At 36.1% G+C, this 21,169-nt stretch overlaps 1 protein-coding gene across 3 annotated transcripts in view; it reads right to left on the bottom strand.

Annotated features, from left to right (window-relative positions):
* The window catches only part of EPHA3 (EPH receptor A3), a 360,358-nt gene that overhangs the window by 54,654 nt on the left and 284,535 nt on the right, over positions 1-21,169 (bottom strand). The window contains exons 7-11 of one of the 3 annotated variants that reach the window (XM_008155577.3): positions 20,418-20,577; positions 12,965-13,067; positions 12,217-12,284; positions 7,440-7,565; positions 169-354 (exon numbers count right to left, since the gene is read on the bottom strand). In XM_008155577.3, the coding sequence (XP_008153799.1) occupies positions 169-354; positions 7,440-7,565; positions 12,217-12,284; positions 12,965-13,067; positions 20,418-20,577 (643 nt within the window). Of the gene's footprint in view, positions 1-168; positions 355-7,439; positions 7,566-12,201; positions 12,285-12,964; positions 13,068-20,417; positions 20,581-21,169 lie in introns of all 3 variants that reach the window. The other 2 variants (XM_008155576.3, XM_054712267.1) reach the window with 2 other exon arrangements.

The raw sequence follows: 21,169 nt of genomic DNA on the forward strand, positions 1-21,169 counted from the left end.
CTCTCTTGTCAAATAAAGACATGGTAATCTTAAACTGGTCTTTTTGTTAGGACATTTAGATACTTATGCAAAAAAAAGATCAAATTTCTTAAATGACTGAGTTCAGGTTTAAATGACCTCTGCTCAACATACACAAAAGTTGATCTTACGACTTTAGACTTTACTTACTTTTAGTGACAACTCCCTCCAGCCTAATGATATTGGGATGGTCAAATTGTCCCATAATGCTCGCTTCTCCCAGGAAGTCTCTCCTTTGCTTTTCAGTGTAGCCCACTTTCAAGGTCTTGATGGCCACTGAAATCTCTTTTTTTGATGGGAGTTTTAAGCGACCACTGCACACCTCTCCAAATTCACCTGTTAGAATGCAGAAGAATGAACCCCAACAACAACAACAACAACAACAACAAATATATATATAAATATATATATATATATAAAGCCAGCAATGGAACGCCGTAACAACCGGAATGACCAGTCGCTATGACGCCCACTGCGGCCAGCAAACTGGCCCAATGGGGGAGTGGGGTCAGCAGCCAACCTTCTGCAGCCCCTCTCCCCAGCCGGCTCTGCCCCATATGGGCCCCCACCACCCCAATTGCCCTGTGGCCCCTCTCCCCAGCCAGCTCCGCCCCCAATCGGCAACCTTACTCTGATCAGGGTCAGGGCCGGCTGGCCAACCACCCATGGCCCCTCCCCCTGGCCGCTGACCCCCAATCAGCCCCCCTTACCCCATTTGGGGGCTGGGCCCGCTGGCCAATTGCCCATGACCCCTCCCCTCAGCAGGCTCGGCCCTGATCCACCCCTAATCAAGGCAGGCCAGCCAGCCAACCGCCCGTCATCTCCTCCTTCTGACAGGATCAGCCCTGATATGCCAATTGGGCTGGGCTGGCTGGACCCCAACTGTGCATGAATTCATGCACTGGGCCTCTAGTCATGTAATAAAAAATCAGTAGAGAACAATTCTTTCCCTTTAATAATTGTATTCAAATATTTACACCTTGGGTCTGTAAGATGTACACTGTAGGCCTTCAAATTATTTTGGAAGCTGGTAACCTGAGCCTCCCTAAGAAGCCCCAGGACATCCACACTCTAGTAGTAAATGGACCTTGTGACAAGCCTCATATATTTTTAAGAAGCACACTGTGGATAATGTAATATGAAAGAATATGGGGCAGTTGAAATCTATATCTATTAGAATTTTTACTCCTTGTTCTCATAGCTACCATTCCTCAGAGTAATCAACAGACCAGCACAAGCATGGGTTGAGCATTGATTGAAATTTCAGATGTCTCTAACTCTTCTGTTTTTACTAAGAGGGCCAATTTAACTATATACTTGGACTCTCTGGAAATGAAACCATCTGTTATCAATTTATGTTATTAGAGTATCAGCATATTGCATTATTGACAAACTGTTATAAAGTTCCCTGGGCTTCTGGAAGGAGAACCATAATATAACAGCATCAAATAAAAGATACCACATTTTATTTTGCCCTGTTTGGTGTGGTTCAGTTGGTTGGGCGTTGTCCAGTACACCAAAAAGTCACCAGTTCAAATCTTGGTCAGGGCACATGCCCAGGTTATAGGTTGGATCTCCAGTAAGGGGTGTGCAGGAGGCAACCAATATTTCTTCTGACATCAATCCTTCTCTCTCTCTCTCTCTCTCTCTCTCTCTCTCTCTCTCTCTCTCTCTCTCTGCCTCTCTCTCTAAAATCAATTTTTAAAAATTGAAAAAACAACAAAAAAATGATACCACATTTTTATCTATGGAATCACTGTAGAGATATTTTTTAGATTCAATAAAAACTTTCTTAAATGAATACTCCATAATTTGTTGAATATAAAGTGTTGCTGATTTTAAATAGTCTAATGTAATTGGTAAAAAATTGCCTAGAACTAGTTTGAGCAATATCTTCACATCCATTGTTTTTGTTATTTGTTCTTTCAGCAGATTTTTAGCTTCTGGAGAGCAGAGACCTTTTACATTCTTTTCTTTGTCCCCACTGTTGCCATAGTAGTAGCCACAAAGTAGTGCTACACTTATAATGTTTCATATTCACAGAAGAATTATTAATATTGTGTAAATTATTAGGCATCTAAAATATTTTTAAAATATCAAATAAGAAAGATTTGTTTTTGACAAAGATTCAGTACATGCTCAATTTTCAGAATGTGTGTGGAATGTGGTCATATTTTTGGTCCAACCTCCTCACTGTGACTTTTTGTACAAGCTCCATGCCCCAATGGTCAACCAGAAAGAAGGTGTCAAGAAGCGAGCTGTTTCTTCTCTATTTGTTGTCCAGGTAAGTAGCTTTCGCCCCAGAAACAGCAAGTGGCCCTATCGACTTCGTAACTCCATCACTAGAAATGACTTGCTTCTGTCCAGGAAGCTCTAAACTGACCAGGCTTGATGCTTTCTTAGAAATCCAGTCTTGCCCCTATTTTAAAAACCATGACATGCTGCAACTTGTCAAAGTTACTTAAGGCCCCAGAATCAGTTAGTCAGACATTATTTAATAAATACTCATCAATTGGCACCATTATGACAGACACGGTGAACAACACAGATGTAATGGTAAAGAAGGCAGATCTAATTTCTCCCCTTGAGGAAGTGCAGAGAAGATAGCAATAACTGTAGCTAGAGTGTTCCATAGGATTATAGGGAGAATTAGGGGAAGAACTTGAGACCGTTCATTGATCCTTTTAAATCCAAGGGAAAATGTGTTATATGAGTATTAGGAGGAGAAATTATGATGCAAATTAATCAAGAATTTAGAGTTTGTAAGCAAGAGTAAGAATTTATTTCCTTGTACAGAACCATAAGAACATTGCCAGAGCTGCAGTTTCCTTTGTGTAAGCATTAAGTTTGAGCAAACCTTATAGGAAGCATTTATAATGAATTTTCATTTTCTGAAAGTTCTGCCATTATCATGAGCCAACATGGTGTAATACATTGCGTTTTAAATTTGGATGTCATCACCACTTATTCTAAGTGACATGTCACTTGTCAGGTTACAGGCCAGACCGCACAGAGCTGTGGGACGGAGCATGGATTCTGGAACTACATTGTCTACGGTGTAATTCTGCCATTGTCACTTATTAGCTGTATGATTTTAAGTGAGTGTCTTAACCTCTCTGTGCCTTTTTCTCCTTATCTATAAGAACACCAATTGTGTCTCTCATAAGATTTTTGTGCAGTTAAAGGAATTAATGTATGTGAAGCACTTAAGAGAGTACCAGACACATAGTAAATGTTGTGTTAGTCACTATTTTCCTGAGTTCAAACCTACCTTAAGAAGAATAAATTATCAACTTACCTCTCAAGTGTTAGATCAAATTGAAGAACAAATATAAAAGTGCTTTTAACACTTCAAATACTGTTTAAATGTAAGAAGAGATGGTTGTGATGATGAGTGTGATAGCAAAATTAATGTCATATTGGATGAGTATTTGTGAAGGACAGCAGTTTGTAAAAGTACCCCTCAGTAGGGAGACCAAAGGAAAGAGTTTGAATTTCAAGTAGACCACTTAGAGTTTCTTTCTATGTTCTCATTGGGATATCTGTACATATCCATCTACCTTCAAAATTCAGAAAATGGTGTTTCAGTAATGCTAATTTATAAAAATTACAAAATTTAGAAATGTGATTATTTAATCAGGTAGATATTAGAAATATTTACTTAATTCTCTTTAAAATAATTTAAAAGAACTCTTAAAATTTTAACAAAGACTGGGCAAATGCAGTGTCTGATCTTTCTATTTAGCCCAGTTTTATGTGGCCATATTCAATTAACTTTGCACCTATAAGAAAGGAAATTTAGGTTCAGTTATTTCTATGTAAAAGCACAGTTCTAGGAGGGTCACTTAGAAAGATACTGCTGGTTTTTTTAATTCAATAAATGCAGCATTATTTGTCTTTTGAAAGAAAGTGTGATTTATGAGAATTAAAATACTGTTTTCTGATTTAAGATGCACAATGCAAAATTGCTCAAAGTAAATTTTCTTACACTGATTTCATTTAAAATAGAGGAAACATGTACTTTAAGTAGAATGACTCTCTGCACTAGCTTCAAAGCCCATTCTCCTTCTAGTGTTTTAATAAAAAATCATAATAAAAATACATAAGAAACAAGTTGGTATGTCAGCTAAGTACTATACATGAATAATCAAATTAATCCTCACAAATATCTAGAAAAAGTGTATTGTGATCATCAATGTGCAGCATGGACTTTGAAGTTGAAAAGTACAAGTTTTCAATGTTGTTTTCCTAATTAATAGCTATGTGACCATGGACCATTCAAATGTTCAGCTTTTGTTTCCTCGTCTGGTGAAATTAAGATACCAATACTTATCTACAAGGCTAATAAAATTAAATACATGTGAATGCTTAGCATAGACTATGAGTTAAATAAATATATTCTACCTTTAGAAAAATTTCAATATTTAATCTTTGAAATGATAGATTGGGGAATAAAATTAGGAATTTTTGTTATACCCATTTCTTTGTATATAAAATGTCTGACTGAAAATTAGAGAATTAGCCCACAATTATAGAGTCTTTCTGTATATGTCATTGGCTGTGAAATTTCTGTCATTGACCAAGATACTCAACCCTTTTAAGAATATGAGATAGTTGCTAATCAATTTAGCACAAATATTCATCTTTAATGTACAACCTTATTTGTAAAAGTTAAAAGGATGTAAAACTGGGTGAGTGTATAGATGAAAGAAAGCTGGCCATGAGTAGATTGTGACTGTAGTTGTTGTGGAAATGGGTACCTGATAGTTCATTATACTCTTGATTTATTTTTCATCTGTTTTTGTAGATATTTAAAATTTTACAACAAAATATTTCAAAATCTTGATTTCACAATTTATAATTGGTAATGCCAAGCCTTTTACACTGAAGTCTTCCAGGACAAGCATAACTGACCTTGAAGATATACCTATTTGCAAACAAAATAGGCATTGCTTTATTGCCATTAATGTGGCAAATGACAACATTGGCTGCAGAACCCTGAAAATGGGGCATATGTCTAATTTTTTTTACAAATACGTTTGAAGAGGAAAAGAAAAAAAGAGGATCTGTCCTAATCTTTAATCAGGAATTATTGAGTTAGTATAGTAGGCTTTCCCTTTATCTCATTTATCAGATACCACTTTTAATGAGTGTGCTTTGTTTCACACCGCTGTGAAATAGATCTCTGGCTTTTTGAATAGCATCTGCATATGTACGCTTTAACTTATGGGGAGGGTCTCAGATTTCAATGCCCTAATGTGTCTGTCTGGCCTTCTGGACCTTGGCTGAGAATAGTGGGTTTTTCCTCCTGGCCAGTTGAGCACTCAGAGTACGTGTGTTGCATATGCTACTGCAGCTTCCATGATGGAGAAGACTGAACTCTCCTGGGGCAACATCCAACAGTGATCAGAAGCCTGTGCACCAGAGAGCAGTACACAAAGCAGAACTGCACACATGAAAGAATAAGCAATGCAGAACTCTTGTGACTGGATTAGATGTATGGTGACTGTTTATTCTTAAGTCTTAGACTATGAAAAAAGAAGTCACTCTAGTTTGCTTTTATGAATCACTAACTGAATATTTTAATGCGTTATATTGATTTCATAGAGAGGAAGGGAGAAGGAGCGATAGACATCTATGAGAGAGAAACATCAATCAGCTATCTCCTGCACTTCCTCCACCCAGAATCAAGCCCACAACTTGGGCATGTGCCCTGATTGAGGGATCAAACCTTCAACCTCCTGGTGCACGGGAAGATGCTCAACCAACTGAGCAACGCTGGCCAGGCACTAGATAAATATTTTAATATTGCCTACACGTGTGACATTTAAGATGATACAACATTGAGAACATTAGAAGATAATTTTTTTACAATTCTATAATACATCATCTGTATATTGCATTGTGTGTTCACCACCTCAAATTTCCTTCTAGAAGAGAAAAGTTAGTAAGTTATCATTTTGTTTAGATAATATGAATTACTCTGATTGTCCTGGATAATAGGAAATACTGCTTGCATTCTAAATACTGCTTTGGTGTATAAAAAAAAAAACCAAACAAACCCAGCAGAGAACATTAGATGCCCATTTGTATAAAGAAGCATCAGTCATAAATATACAACTACAGAAAATGTGTTCTGATGTATTACGGATAATTTAATAAGCTAATTTTTCAGTCTATTTCCCACATCAAAATAACTAGTTTGTGAGGTTTTTTTAGACCAATATTGAAGAATGAGATGATGGTGTAAAACCATTAATGCACATCATTGTGTATTTTTACTCTGGAGTAGTAGTTTTGTTCAAATGCACACTGCATGCACTGCGGATGTTCATATGTTATGTCTCAGTGTGTAAAATAGTTATTTTATAACTTTCTATAATTTTATTAAAAATATGCAACAGCGGTTAATAATCACTCAAATGGTATTTATGAATTTATGGTATAGCAAAATTACTGATTAGAAAAAGAGATTTCTATATGAAAACAAGCTTTGACACAAATAAATTAATAGTTTATAAAGTTACAGGCAACCATTAAAATGGAGCACTTCACATTACTTAAACTACTCAAGCTAACTGTCATGAAATCTGTGTTTTAGAATGTCTCGTTTATGATATTATTTTGTGCTGTCTATTTTTTTAAATTCTGAAGAGGATTCTAAAATTACCTTTTTTCTACAAATCCCAAATTCCACTTAGTGGGCTTAAAGTAAAACACACTTTTATCCTATTATCCCTATTTAGCTTAATGGTCTTTGTGACACATGATCAGCGTAGCCCTGGGAAGACTGAGCTGTTGCTGCTGCCGCCTCTGAAATTCAATAAATAAAAAGCTGGCCTGTGGTCTGTGAGTCTGTAGGTCTGGCACCTTTGAAATCATTACATTCCATTAAATACTCCATTTATTTGTTGCTTGCCTTTGATCATTAAGTCAGAAAATGTCCCTTTTCATAGCAATATACAGGTGGAGCAAAAGTGGGTTTACAGTTGTTTATATAAAAAAAATAATGCAATAATTAATAAATATTAATACAAGAATGAACTTTGTGTTTCACACACTCACAGTTGTAAAACTCTTTTGCCACACACTATGATTAGGCCTGAGAACCTGAGCAATTTCAAGGAGAATTCTTTTTTTCTTTTTTTTATCTTTATCTGAGGATGTTTACTGATTCTAGAGAGAGAGGAAGGGAGAGAAGAGCTACCGGCTGCCTCCTGTACATCAGCTAACTGGGTTCTAACCACAACCTCGGTATGAGCCTTGACAGTGAGCTGAACCCACAACCTTTGTGGTGTACGCGACAATCAATGCTCCCACCAACGAGCCACCCGCCAGGGCATCAGGGAGAATGCTTATTCATAGTTGTAAACATGTAACTGACATTGTGGGTTGGCAGTGAGATTTCTTGTGGTGGTTACCTGCTCCAACAACTTTGTCAATGGATATGTTGGTGGCGTCCAATTCCTTAGCAAACTCATGAACTGCTTGGGTAGGGTCTTCGTATGTATGTGGATCAACGTAAGTTCTGAGACCTGGAAGTTTTACTGTTTAAGGGAAGGATGAAGAAATATTATTGTAGCTAGGTTTATAAAACCTTGTTGAACAAATTTTATAACATTATTGGTTAAAAACAATCCTCATTATGATAAAGTGCACCAAACCTCTAGTTTATTCTGAGATATCACAGAAATCAGCAAAGAGGTTGGACTAAGTACTGACAACTTAATACAAAATATTCCCCATAATAAAATGTAAAGAGGAACCACAATGAGCTTTCTCTGTAAAAACACTAGAAGAAAAAAGGACATTGAAGAAGGGGGATCTTAAGGAGAAGATGGTTCAAAATTGTGTAGGTCCAGTAATTTCATAGTAGCATTAGTGAGCGAACACTATCACCCTATCACACCTTTATGATTCTACAAACAGTAACCAAGTATTTATTACAATGCCACATCTGACAATAAATAAAAGTGTATGAAATATTTTCATAAGGTTGGATAAGTGCTGTAATACAGATAAATTAATTAAAGTGTATAAAACGGTATGTTTTCTCTCAGATATTATTCTGCTTTTATTAAAATATGTTCACAATCAAAATCCTCCACAATAACTCTAGGTCTACTTTAAGCTGTGAATTTATGTATACATAATGTGGGTATTGCATGTATATAGTAATATAGCATCAACTAAGTGAAATCTTATTGTGTAGCTTTTCAACATAGTTAAAGGCAAGGTAAGTATTTATATATAGGTTTAATAATGGTGCTAAGGAGCTAAATTCCAAACATAAATCATATTATAGCTTACTGAATATAAACTCCCTTTATAATTTATTTTATTATTCTAAATGTGACATTTTCCATGATATTCTGCAATTAAAATAGCAAAGACAAAAGATATAAAAAAGTCATTTTGGATTTGATTTAATATTAATTATATTCCTATCATTTGGAAAAATAGCTCATATTAAAAACAATTTAGAATGTTCAATATACTTTCTATGAAAGAAAACTAAGTTTTAAAAAAGTAAACCTAAGAGCTATTAAAGTACATAAACATGCTCTAACATTAAAGGAAATTGTAATTTAACTCCTATAGTATATGAATTGATATTATTGATTTTCCTTTTAATTTTAATAACATCAGTAAAAAGAATATATATACTAGTATATGTATATGACATTCTTTTAGCAAGGAACATGGTTGCTTAATGATGATATATTTTCTCATTGATCACACTAGAATATTAAGTGATTATTTTATCCTAAAATAACAAAGAAAATAATACTCTATCTTTTCAAACATTTCTTTGCGTCAGTGTGTATTTTGTACAGAAGAGGTGTGGAAACTGATGACAGCAACTGTTCTGAGAAACTTCAGCACACTGGACATTAGACCAGTGAGTCCAGGACCACAGTTTGGCTACAAAATGATCAGTATGTGGACCTACAGTACAACTTCGGGAATTCCATGGTTACACCACATACTTCTTGCTTCTGCAAAGCTTCCATAGAGGTTTTAAGTAAATAATTATAGACATCAAATTTATTTCAAAAAATGGTGACCAGAAGAAATGGGAGGTAAAAGTCTATTTTCCTCACTACTTCTTCAGATGATTGTGAGATAGCAAAATAGAAATGGGAGAGCGAGGGAGCAAGTGGAGGACCTAGGAGAAGAAAGTTTGTTACTCAAGTGCCTATCTCCAGTGCCTGTAATGTAGTTAGTGCCCCTAAAAGTCATCATTCATATTTTCACAATTATTATTATCATTGAGGTTTCTTGGATACAGGATTTGGGCTCAGAAATGCCCATTTCTCTTGAGCTCATAGATCAGTTCTCATGCTTTGCCATTATTATAAACATTATTGCTTCCTATAAAAACAGACAGCAGAGTCACTCTTTCTTATGGTGGTTCACTATAATTTATTACGACACTAAAACTACTCCTAGCATTATCTGTACTAAAACACTTTACCCTTAAAATAAGCAAACATATTAAGGAAACCTATAATACTTTCAAACTATCATGCAAAGAAAAGCTTTGGAGTAAGGAAAACAATAAAAGTAACCATAGACACTCTAAGAGATGTTAGGAAATAAAGCCTTGTCAGAATTTGTTTAAGTCAATTTGGTTACATTTTAATAAAGACTCACGTCAAATGGAGGCTATGATTTATGATCAACCAGTTTTGCTTTTACTCTAGTAATAGTAATAACAAGATAAGAAAATGTTAACATCAGAAGAAAACCTAGCTTATTTTCCAAGAAAAAAATTTAAAAATATGGTTAAAAAATGTATTCTGGTACACGACTACAAATATCTTGCCTGTTTTAACTTAAGGAAATACATTTGTGAGAGATTTACTGACATCAGAATTTACAAAGAAGGTTATGAAGTGGATGATCAGAAACAATGTCTCAAATATTATAATGACACTGGATTTAAAAAGCCTTGAAATTGTGCTTTAGAGTGATCCCTCAATACCAAATAATCTGAACATTAAATAATCACTCCCACATAAAACCAACTGATTCATTCTGATTAATTACATTGAAGTATATGGCTTTCCATCCACATGACATTTGGGGAAACAATACAAATATGCACGCGCGCACGCACATGCGTGCACAAACACACACACACACACACACACACACACACACACACACACACACACACACGCCCTCAAGTAAAATGACTTGCTCACTGTGGTAGTGTTGGCTGCTGATTTTTAACGGCTGACCCCAGAGATTCCAGGAATCAGGTGAGTCAGGATACAAGGCACATAATCCCCCCACACCAATAATTAAGGGCAACATACAGAGTAACTGGGCTGTGTCAAGAAAACCAGATAATAAACACATGCACACGTGTTAAGCTGCACTACTTTACAGCTCATTCTGTGCAAACACAATAATTTACATTTCCATTTTACCAGCATGAGTTGCCCTAAGGATAGCAAAAAAGTAGAAAGACTCAGCCAGAGAGGGCAATGGGACAGGATCTTAGGAGGTGAAACACATTTCTTTCCTTTTGAAGCTATATTATGGGATTTGTAACAAGGCTGAGGGGAATAGTTCATAGCTCGAGCTTTTTAAGGTAATACCAAATAAATGGTCTGAAATAAACCAGCTGTAGTATTAAGACACAGAAAGTTTATGGCATGCATATAAGTTACTTTGTGCAGCTAGGATAAAATGCATTTCTTTTTTGTTTGTCTATCATAAGGATATTGTGCATTTGAAGAAAATTAAAGTTTCAACAAACTTTACCATAAAAACCAGCAGCTAAAACAGATCAGAGTGATAAAAGAGCCTACTTACAATTGGCTCACAGGAATTTATCAATGCTCTAAATTCATGAGATTTATAATTCCCATATAAAGAACAAAATCAGTATGGTTTTGCTCTAAAAACAATATTTACACTGATTGTCCAACTCAAATTAAAAGCAACTTAATCCAAAGGAACGTAACTGTTCTGAGTAATTTAAGCATGGCAATTTTCAGTGTTTTGAGAGACCAGGAAGAAAAAGCTAAACAAGTATCCTGTCATTTGTTCATGTACACTTTGAGGACTTTTGAGTTTGGAACCTAACTAATCTGAAATGATGAAATGTTGATATTAGGAAGGTAGTAGTTTGTGGGTTCTTTTTGTGAATTATTCTATAATGACAGCAACGAGGACAAAACAAACAATGCTCTCTGTAAACTCTGGTACTGTGTCAACATCACATCAATTTACATTTGGGATTTTTTTTTTCCTTCAAGCTACTGTATGCCCCTCTTGCACGTTAGCAACAGGGAATCAAGTTTTTACTTGAGTTACAACTAACGCTATAATGTTTAGATGCAGAGCCAATGACTGATAATGAAGCATCACACTGACTTAAAAATAACTTGGCAAGGCAATAGTGAATGCCAAAGAAAGGAATGTTTACAAGACTACCCTCGTTATATATGAGTATCGTCTCCATACTAATTTCCATGAGAATTAAGGCCACTGATTAGTAATTCCCACATTAAACTGAGCCATATTCTGGAAAAGCAAAGAATTTGGGATGATTCCTTTCACCAGAAGAAAATAAAAATGAGTCTTTTTATTAGACATAAACACTTTGTTTCCTAAAAGAGTATTTCTCTTAGAAAATATTTTTTTCAAATACTAAATTGGTTGGTATTAAAATATGGGGGGAAAGTGCTGGCTTTCCTACTGATTGGATATCATGTAACTCCAAAATAAACAGTTTATTCTCCTGGTTGGCTGACAAAATGGAGTGAGGCATTTTACATAAACAGAGGTTGTTTCTATTTACCTGGCAGTTAGGACGGAAAAAGGGATCCTATTTAGATTTTAGCAAAGGACTAGTAATAAGAAATTTGAAGATACGCTTTGCCTTTCAGCTACGCAAAGCTGACTACAGTTCTGATTCCCGTCATGTGCACTATTTGAATATAAACCACCGGTTACCCTTTGCTTTAGCTTAAGTCTGCTTAAATGTGGCCATGCAAGAATTACTTGATGCAGAGTCATGCATTTCCTTGTCTGTTTAAAATAATTTTAATTTGCTCATTTCCCCCCCAAAAATACTACTTTTGAGTTATCTTTGTCAGGGGAAAGTTACCCAATCATAAATGAACCACTGCTGAAACCGAAATGGTAAAACCAAAACACCACAACAGTTTAGAAACTTACAATGTCCATTCCCAAAATGAAGTCTTTTTTCATCTGTACCATGTTTTGACTTGTTATAGCCACAGAACCTAGAGGGAAATTGAGGGAAGAGAACACAGGAAGAAAATATACTTAAACAATTATCTATGCTCGGAACGTACAAAGCAGAAAACATAAAGCGTTTTTCTTAAACAATTAAATGCTTTAGTGAAAGTTTAATGACTTTGTATTTCCTAAATCCTCCATAGAAAGCCCCTTTCCCTGGGGACCCTGGGAGGCTGCCTAATGAGGAGATATGTAGAGCTGCTTCCCACAGTGCAGACCCCTTCAGCTGAATTTTTATAATGGCCTCCGAAGGTGTTTATAGCATTCTTTTTTTTTTAACAACTGCTGTTAGAATGAACGAAGGGTAAAGTCTCCATTGTTAGTGATTAGTGCTGTTCTGGGTGAGAAAGTGTCAGGGAAATCTGGGGTGTATTTTAAGAGTGAGGGGGAAAAGTAAAAACTAGGAATGTGGTCAAAAGAGAGAAGAGACGGGGTGTGTATTGGAGAGTGAGGCCGGAAGTTAATGCAAAAAAGAAAACCAAAACTAGAGATGAAGAAACAGAAAAAAGGGAGAGGGGAAAAGGGAAAGAAAGATCTAGAATGCAAATGGAGACATTCTGATTTGTTAACATACATTACTGAGCACACTTCAGATTTTAGCAACAATTGGGGGAGCTAGCAAAGCAATAATAAAAGTAAGTTATAAAACAGACTGTGAACTCACCTTCCAATCAAAACGTAGGTGACAACTGTGAGGAGAATAATTGCTACCGCCGCTGAAATGGCAATCATTACCACTTGGCTATTTTCACCGGAGATAGAGAAAGCTGTGAGATTGAAGAGGGAAAAAAAAATTTAAAAGACCAGGCATTAACACATCGTAACTAAAAGCTACATGGAAAATCTGATAAATTCAGTCATATTTATTCTGCTTTCACCTGAAATATGGCTACTGTCTGGTATAATATAGAAGTAATTCTTCATTGAGAATGAAAAAAACAGACATTTACTACAATTTTGTGTGAAAATTATAATTAATGAGATTAAATATTCTGTTTCAATGGCATCAATCAAATACTACTTGAGTGTCTAGTGTGTGAAATGTGCTGGACTGCTTTTCTCTATCCTCAATGGCAAGAAACTCAACGGATACACCGGAAGTCAGCAGAGGAACGACACAGAGAACAGATATGATTTCTCAGAATGAATTATAAAAGCTTCCTAATTAAGCTGGTTTAGTCTCCAATATTTACATTTATTTGAAAGGTGATGTAACAGCTGTCTTATGGGCCTCAACATATGCCACCAATGCATTGTTCCTCTCCCTGTATTCTCTACCTTTGCAAATGGCCCATCATTCATCTACTCACCAAAGTATTGGCAAAAGTCACCCAGGAGCAAAGTCTGGCCAGCCATCAGTTTTGGTATAAATCAGGAGCTTAGGATGGTTTTACATTTTGTAAAGGTTGTAAAAAGTCAAAACCAAAAGATTTTGTGACTTGAACATTTTATAAAATTTAAATGTTGGTGTCCATAAATAAAATTGTTTTGGACACATTCATTCATGTGTGTATTGTATATGGCTGCTTTTATCCTATATAATAAAATCCTAATATGCAAATCGACCAAACGGCAGAATGACTGGCTGCTATGATGTGCACTGACCACCAGGGGCCAGACGCTCAAAGCAGGAACTGCCCCCTGGTGGTCAGTGTGCTCCCACAGGGGGAGCTCTGCTCAGCCAGAAGCTGGGCTCACTGCTGGCGAGCGCAGCGGCGGTGGCGGGAGCCTCTCCTGCCTCCGTTGCAGGCGAGCAATAAGGAGCGAGGGGTCCCGGACTACAAGAGCCCTGGACTGCAAGAGGGATGTCTGACTGCCAGCTTAGACTGGATCCCTGGGCCTCTAGCACTATAATAAATAGCCCAGTAGAGTGGAACAACAGAGACTATATATACACACAAAGCCTAAAATACTTACTATCTAAGCCTTCACAGGAAGTTTACTGACCCTTGTCCTGGACAAAAGCTTTCTAGCTTTAATGTTCACACAAGCCACTTGAGTATCTTTTGGAAAAGGCAGTTTCTATTTCAGTCTGGAGTGGGGACTGAGACTGTGCATTTCCTACAAGCTCCCAGTGATGCTGATGCAGGTGATGCAGACCACGTTTGGTGGCAAAGGTGTGGACCATAAGTATGAAGTCACCTTGTCCACTCCCTCTCCTGATTATTCTATATCCAATTCACCACAAAGCCCTTTACGATATCTTAGTTTATGTCTTTCTCTTCTGGATTACAATTAGAAAGTCCTAATTAGTCTCTATTTGCATGTCTTTCTCTTTTCCTGTTGACCAGTGTCTCTTTTCCTAAACCATGAAATTTGATTATGTCATTATAATGCATAAAATTTCTGCAGGGCTCTCCACTTTCAGGATAAAATGCAAATTCTGTAGCAGAAGATGTAAAGCTCATTAAATCTGTCCCCTGTCCCAATCCCCAGCTTCGTCTGCTAGCAAACTCCATAAATGTCCTATTCTAGACTTTTTAAAACACACACAGTTCCTGGAACAACCTTCAGTTGCTCATACTTTAACCTATATTTATTTTGTAGTAAATGCTGAACGTACAAATGAATGAATGATGTATAGAAGAGGAAGTTTGGTTATCTGAATGCCATCACCTCTCCGAAAGCAAGCCAATATCTATGCTCAGCCTGATCGAAATCTACATTTGGAAGGTTTCTCTAAAATAATGCGGTTTTAGGACTGGTTAAATGATGCAGATAAAGAAACATGGCTGATGGCCTGGTAGAAGTTTTGCAAGCATTTGTAAAAGGAGCTCTGAGCCTGTAGGACGGCATGCACACTCCTAATATAAACTGTTGCCGCGCTTTATTCTTTCCTGCCAGCGGACTAATGTTTACACCACGGTGGCAGTCCTGGGAGTGCCTGCTTGGATCTCCCTGATGCCAAGCCTCAGTGGGCAGACGGCCTCCAGCTGCTGCACCCCCAGCATCCCCTGCAGCCACACGCACAGCACAGGCCAGGCTTCCTCAGTGACTACACCTGACAAGGGGACAGGAGCCAGCCCAGTCTGCCCAGGGCAGCACTCTCCTTCACTCCGGAGCGACCCATCAGATTGGCGAATCCCTCTGAACTGCCTTGCTGCCTGAGACTCCCCTCCCTCCACCCTTCTCCTCCCCTTGGTTCTTCACAGATGGCTGAGCTACATCTCAGTCTGAGGCGCTGCTTGTCCCCTTCTGCTCCAGCGTTTTTACCGGTTATCTGCGTTTCCCCATAGAAAGCTCTCATACTTCTATCTGAACATCCGCTTCCTAAACACCTGGACTGTTACATCTCTACCCATTAGCTATAGATTTGTGAATAATCTGTAAAATAACAACATAGCGATTCAATAATGCTCTATAAACACATACTATTAACTCTATCTCATGCTTTTTATTTTGTACACTGTGGTAACTTACAGAGAGCAGCAAGTGCTGAATTATTTGGTAAATTTTAGTCAGTTTTAAAAATAAAGGTTGCAAAACTGGAAGGGGAAAAATGATAGAAGAAAGAAGTCGCTGTTGTTCTGTCAAATACAGTATTAAAATAGGACTTCTCTACCATTCCACCAGCTCTCAATATCTATGAATCCCGGAGACATATAAACTCAGATCATTGTTTGTTACTGAAATGAGCAAACATTTGAGTTAATAATATCGATTAAATTTGTGTTATTGAGTTGTTTAATAATTTTACGTGGAATACTGTTAAAAACTGGTATTCCATGTCTTAGAAATTCAATTTAAATATGTTTTCCTACAAGCAAACTGCTCTCCTTGCTTTAAGTGGCATTGTGCCGATTTTTCTCCCTGAAATCAAATGGTTGTGAGCTCACTCTCCCGACCCAGAACACTTGGATTGGTACTTACTTGCTGTGTGACATAATGTGATCTTGTGAGATTAAATGAGTTAATAAAGTCAAACACTTATTTAGAACAGTCCCAAGCACATAGCAAGTGCTTAATAAATACATATTTTTTAGTATTGCATTTCCCTAGTGAAAGCTTTGCAAAAGTACTCTGTTCTACAAAATTACATATGAATGTCTAATCTTGGTATAAGAATTCTCTATATAGTGATCCCATTCCACCTTTGTCAGGCTGCCTTAATAATAGGGTCCCAGAGATTAAAGTTGCTGCATGTCATTGTATTAAAAACAACAAAAAGGAGGTGGGAAGCACTCAGGAATACTAATTAAATTGTCCCTAGTGTTCATCTTCTTGGAGAGTAATAACATTCATGGAATCCTCCAATTCCAAAACTCAGTTTTATTCCACATGTTTTTGCTTTTAAAATTCCTTGGATGCTCAAATTATGCACTGTTATTTAAACACAACACACACAAACACACACACATACACGCCGCCTACTATACCAGGAACATTTATAATTACTTTACAAATAATAATTGAATCACCACAGATGCCTTATTGAGGATACAGGTTCTGCCCACTGAGGGTTTTCAGACAGATGGATTGTCTGTTTTCCCAAGCATGTTGGCACTCCCTGCTTTTGTGGATGTTGCCTTTATCTAGGAAAGTCCTTTGACTCTGATACATTCTATGTTCTCTGTGTCTTAGTTTAACATCCTTTTCCTTAGTATGTAAACTAGCAGGGCTGAATCAGTAGAAGTCCACAATCTGGAGGTTGTAGGCTCATTGACCCCACTTATTAGCCATGCAACCTCAGAAAAAACATAAGTTCTCTGTCATAGACCGAGTATAAAAAGAAATAATAGTATTTGAATAGCTTGCAGAACAAGATCAAATAAAATACTGTTGTATTCATATATGAGTTCTAGAATCAGACCCCTCCCTACCAGCTGTGTGACTTTGGGAAGCTTACTTAACTTCTCTATGTCTCAGTTTCCTAATCTGTTAAAGGCGGGTGAGAGTAAGTGTAAAGCACTGATATGTAAAAAAACAAAACATTTTAAATCACCTAGAAAAATATATGCTTTACTGTGCCTTCGTATCTTTACTATAAATCAAGCTCAGAAAATGTTATCTGAATTCCAGCTCAAAAATATACTATACTCAACCAAGAAATATTTTTGTGCTATGAATGAGAACTTTTATAATTTTTAAAAATAAAACCCAGCCCTAGCTGGTTTGGCTCGGTGGATAGATCGTCGACCTGCGGACTGAAAGGTCCCAGGTTTGATTCCAGTCAAGGCACATGCCCGGGTTACAGGTTCAATTCTTAGCAGGGGCCCTTCAGGAGGCAGCAGATCAATGATTCTCTCTCATCATTGATGTTTCTATCTCTTCCCTTTCCCTTCCTCTCTGAAATCAATAAAAATATATTTTAAAAATAAATAAATAAAAAACAGAGCAAACAGCAAGCTGTTAAAAAATCTAAACACAAGTCTTTTTATGTCTACTAAATATTAATATGTAACAAAGAAGAGTCTTAAATCCTTAGAGTATTTTATGAAAATGTAGTTTTGATTTGTGGTTGGAATCCATCTGTGTAGAGGACCAACTTAAATTATGTGTGCATTTTTTACTGCACAGGTGGTCGGCACCCCTAACCCCCAAGCTGTTCAAAGGTCAACTGTATATCATTTTTATTTTTAAAAAATGGAGTAAGAATTGATTTTATCCTTTTCCCCTTAAAGCAATGGGCAGTTTTTTCTCATCTATATTTAAAGTCTGGAAGAATTCTATGGTGAAGCAGTAAGAATAAGTTTCTATATATTTTTAAAAAAATCAAACTGTGTAACTCAGCTTTTTAAAAAATAACTGGAGAGAGAGATGTTAAAAAGGTTGTATTTTTCATTTTATCCTCTTTTTATCTGCTCTCTCTCAAGCAATGTAAGTACTGCAATTATAAAAAACTTATTTGGTGCCCTAACTGGTTTGGCTCAGTGGATAGAGCGTCGGTCTGCAGACTGAAGAGTCCCAGGTTTGATTCCGGTCAAGGGCATGCACCTTGGTTGCGGGCACATCCCCAGTAAGGAGTGTGCAGGAGGCAGCTGATCAATGTTTCTCTCTGATCGATGTTTCTAACTCTCTATCCCTCTCCCTTCCTCTATGTAAAAAAATCAATAAAATATGTTTTAACTAAAAAAAAAATACCTTATTTGGCAAAAAGCCTAGGAATCTGCAGTTTTAAAATGGAATATTCCTTAAGTCTCACACACTGAAGCCTCATGAGAAGTTCATGTATAACACAACCACAGCGATGTCTGTGGTAAATATGTAATTACATTAGAAGTTTAGAAATTGTTATTGTTTTAACAAATTTACTTATCAGATAGGGTTAGTACCAATGAAGAACATATACGATTAGATTGATATTGCAAAATAGTGCATCAACATAAAGTTTTATCTAATGGCAATCTGACATTCCTGCCTTCAATATGCCTAATTTATAGCACAAGATATAAAAAACATTTGCTTTTGTTATTTCTGTGATTTCGGATCATTCTTGGTGAATCAAATATAGCTTTTGTTGTTGTTAATTCTAATAACCATGTAAAATCTTGATAAAAGGCAATCTATAATCATTTCAAAGCAAGAAACTAGTTTTGTACCTCTTAAAATTGTGAAAGGATGTATAATTTCTAATGCTAAACTGAATGGTATTTTGTCATCTAAAATATTTAATTTGTTTTAAACATTGTTCACATGCACTTCCATGGTATTTTACAGCATTTTGTTTCAAGTATCCTAAGAGAGAGGTTTCTCTGTGCTCATTCCATCACAGGAGGATTAGGGGAGGGCCTGAGTACAGATTTGTGTATTTCAGGATGGCAGCTCTCCTACAAATAGAATCGTCAGGTTTCAGCTGTGAGCCAATGACTTCTAAAACACTAGAATCTCAATACTTTGCAGAATGTACAGCTTGTTATTATAAGCTGCATTTCAGATTGTCTGACAAAAAAAGTGTGCCATAAAATATTTAGTCTAGCACATTAACTTAAACAGTGTTTATAATTTTTTTTTGTTAATCATGAATGTTTCTATTAGGTATAAAATTTGAGCATAAAATTTTACCATACCAATAACAATGTGATTTTATGTCAGAAAAAAAAATAATTATATAATAGAAAATATCGGTGCCACGGGAGAATGACAAATTAGAACAGTCAAAAGAGATTACTTGGCTTCCTTTCAGTGGAGGGCTGGGAATTATTACATCCTTCCTGGATAAGCTGTTTCTAAAAGGTGTTCGCCTTTGATTCTGGGCTATTTTACAGCTGTGAGTTTAAGTTGAAGAGAACTTATAGTGACGCATATGATTTTTTCATCACAGTCACAGTGACACTTATTCAATAGAGATATAATTGATATGTGCTGTGGGTGGGATAATTACACTTATTTTTCTATAGAATATTCACTAGTTTGGGATTTATTATCAAGTTTAAGTATTGCTGATTACTTACACACACATACAAATATGAATCTGTCCTTTAAATTTTCCTTTGAACCAATTTTAACCTTTTATTAGTAACATTAAGTCAAATAAAATTTTAGCTTGTGTTCATTTTATATTAGCACCACAGCCATGATTTTATCTTTTGAAAATATATATTTAACAGAAAACTTTTCTAACATGAAGCAAATTCATTTAAAGAAAATGAAAATATTATTAGGATAATGTTTGTAAATTTTAGATCAGTTTTAGCCAAATTTGGGGTCAAACAGATGGGATTATTCAAATGGTCATAAATCAGATTTTAAAAAATCCTTAATGTCCAAGTAATACAAGGCTGACTGTCTTAAGGATTAAAACAAACTTAAGATCCTCATGGATCACATGGATCAGAAAGTTTTGTCAATCAATCACTGAACTTGGAATATCTGTATTAGTGGGTCCTGGAAGTGTGTTACCATACTACTTAATGTTCCTAAGAACAATTTATGACTAATAGGAAACCAAAAGCATTCTAGGCATTATAATATGTTTTATTTGTAAAAGAACAAACCACAGATGTACATACAAACACAAATGCTCAGACCCAATGCTATGCAAATTGTTCAATGTTCCAAGCAGTATACTTTCAATGTATCACACTCAGTTAAAATGCAGGGAGAGTGAGAGTGAAATATCAGACACCTTTGGACCATCTCCCCTCCCCCCAACCACAGTACACTGAAGTAATACGTACAGTCTGGACTTGTTTCAAACTCAAACTTGCGACTGTTGGTCCCATATCCAGCTGCTGTCCGGGCTCGGATTTGGAATACGTAAGTAGTGTCAGGCTTGAGGCTATTGATGGTAACATTTGTGCCTCTTGCCCTCAGAATGGTGTAACTTGTCTCTTGCTCCTGCTTTGAGGTAAGAAAGATCAAGTTAAAATCAAATCTTCATAATGTATTAACTGGTAAAAAGTAAACCACTCAAAACTATTTTAAAATGTAGCATAGGAGAAATAAAAGAGAGATGATAATCATTTCACTCTCTGAAGGCATTTTTTAGAAAAAAAAACATCTAGAGATTCCTAATTTGGATATAATAATGTGTGTCCTGCACATAAAGCAGGAAAGTTAGTTTTCATTCTTGCCAATTAGTGAATCTCTGAACAAAAAAATCTGTTCTCTTCAAGCATAAGGCTGAAATTTTCAACCTGATTAAAAGAATACATTTGCAAAGAGGAAAATACTCCTTTGCATTGTTCCTAATAGGAATGTCCCACTGATTCTCAGATAGGAAATATTTTATCAATTGTAAACTATTAAAAAAAAGATCAAAGTTCTATATATAGCTTTACATTAATAACTTTATCAACATCAATTGAGTTGTATTGTATTTGCATTGTATCGAAGTCACAGTGATTTAATAGAAACACAAATCCTCAGGTTGAAGTCTAGAAATATTTTCCCAAAGAATCTCATCTAGGAGAATCAATGCATTGTACAT

This window comes from Eptesicus fuscus, chromosome 3 (genome assembly GCF_027574615.1).
Source record: "Eptesicus fuscus isolate TK198812 chromosome 3, DD_ASM_mEF_20220401, whole genome shotgun sequence".
NCBI classification, from domain to species: Eukaryota; Metazoa; Chordata; class Mammalia; order Chiroptera; family Vespertilionidae; genus Eptesicus; species Eptesicus fuscus.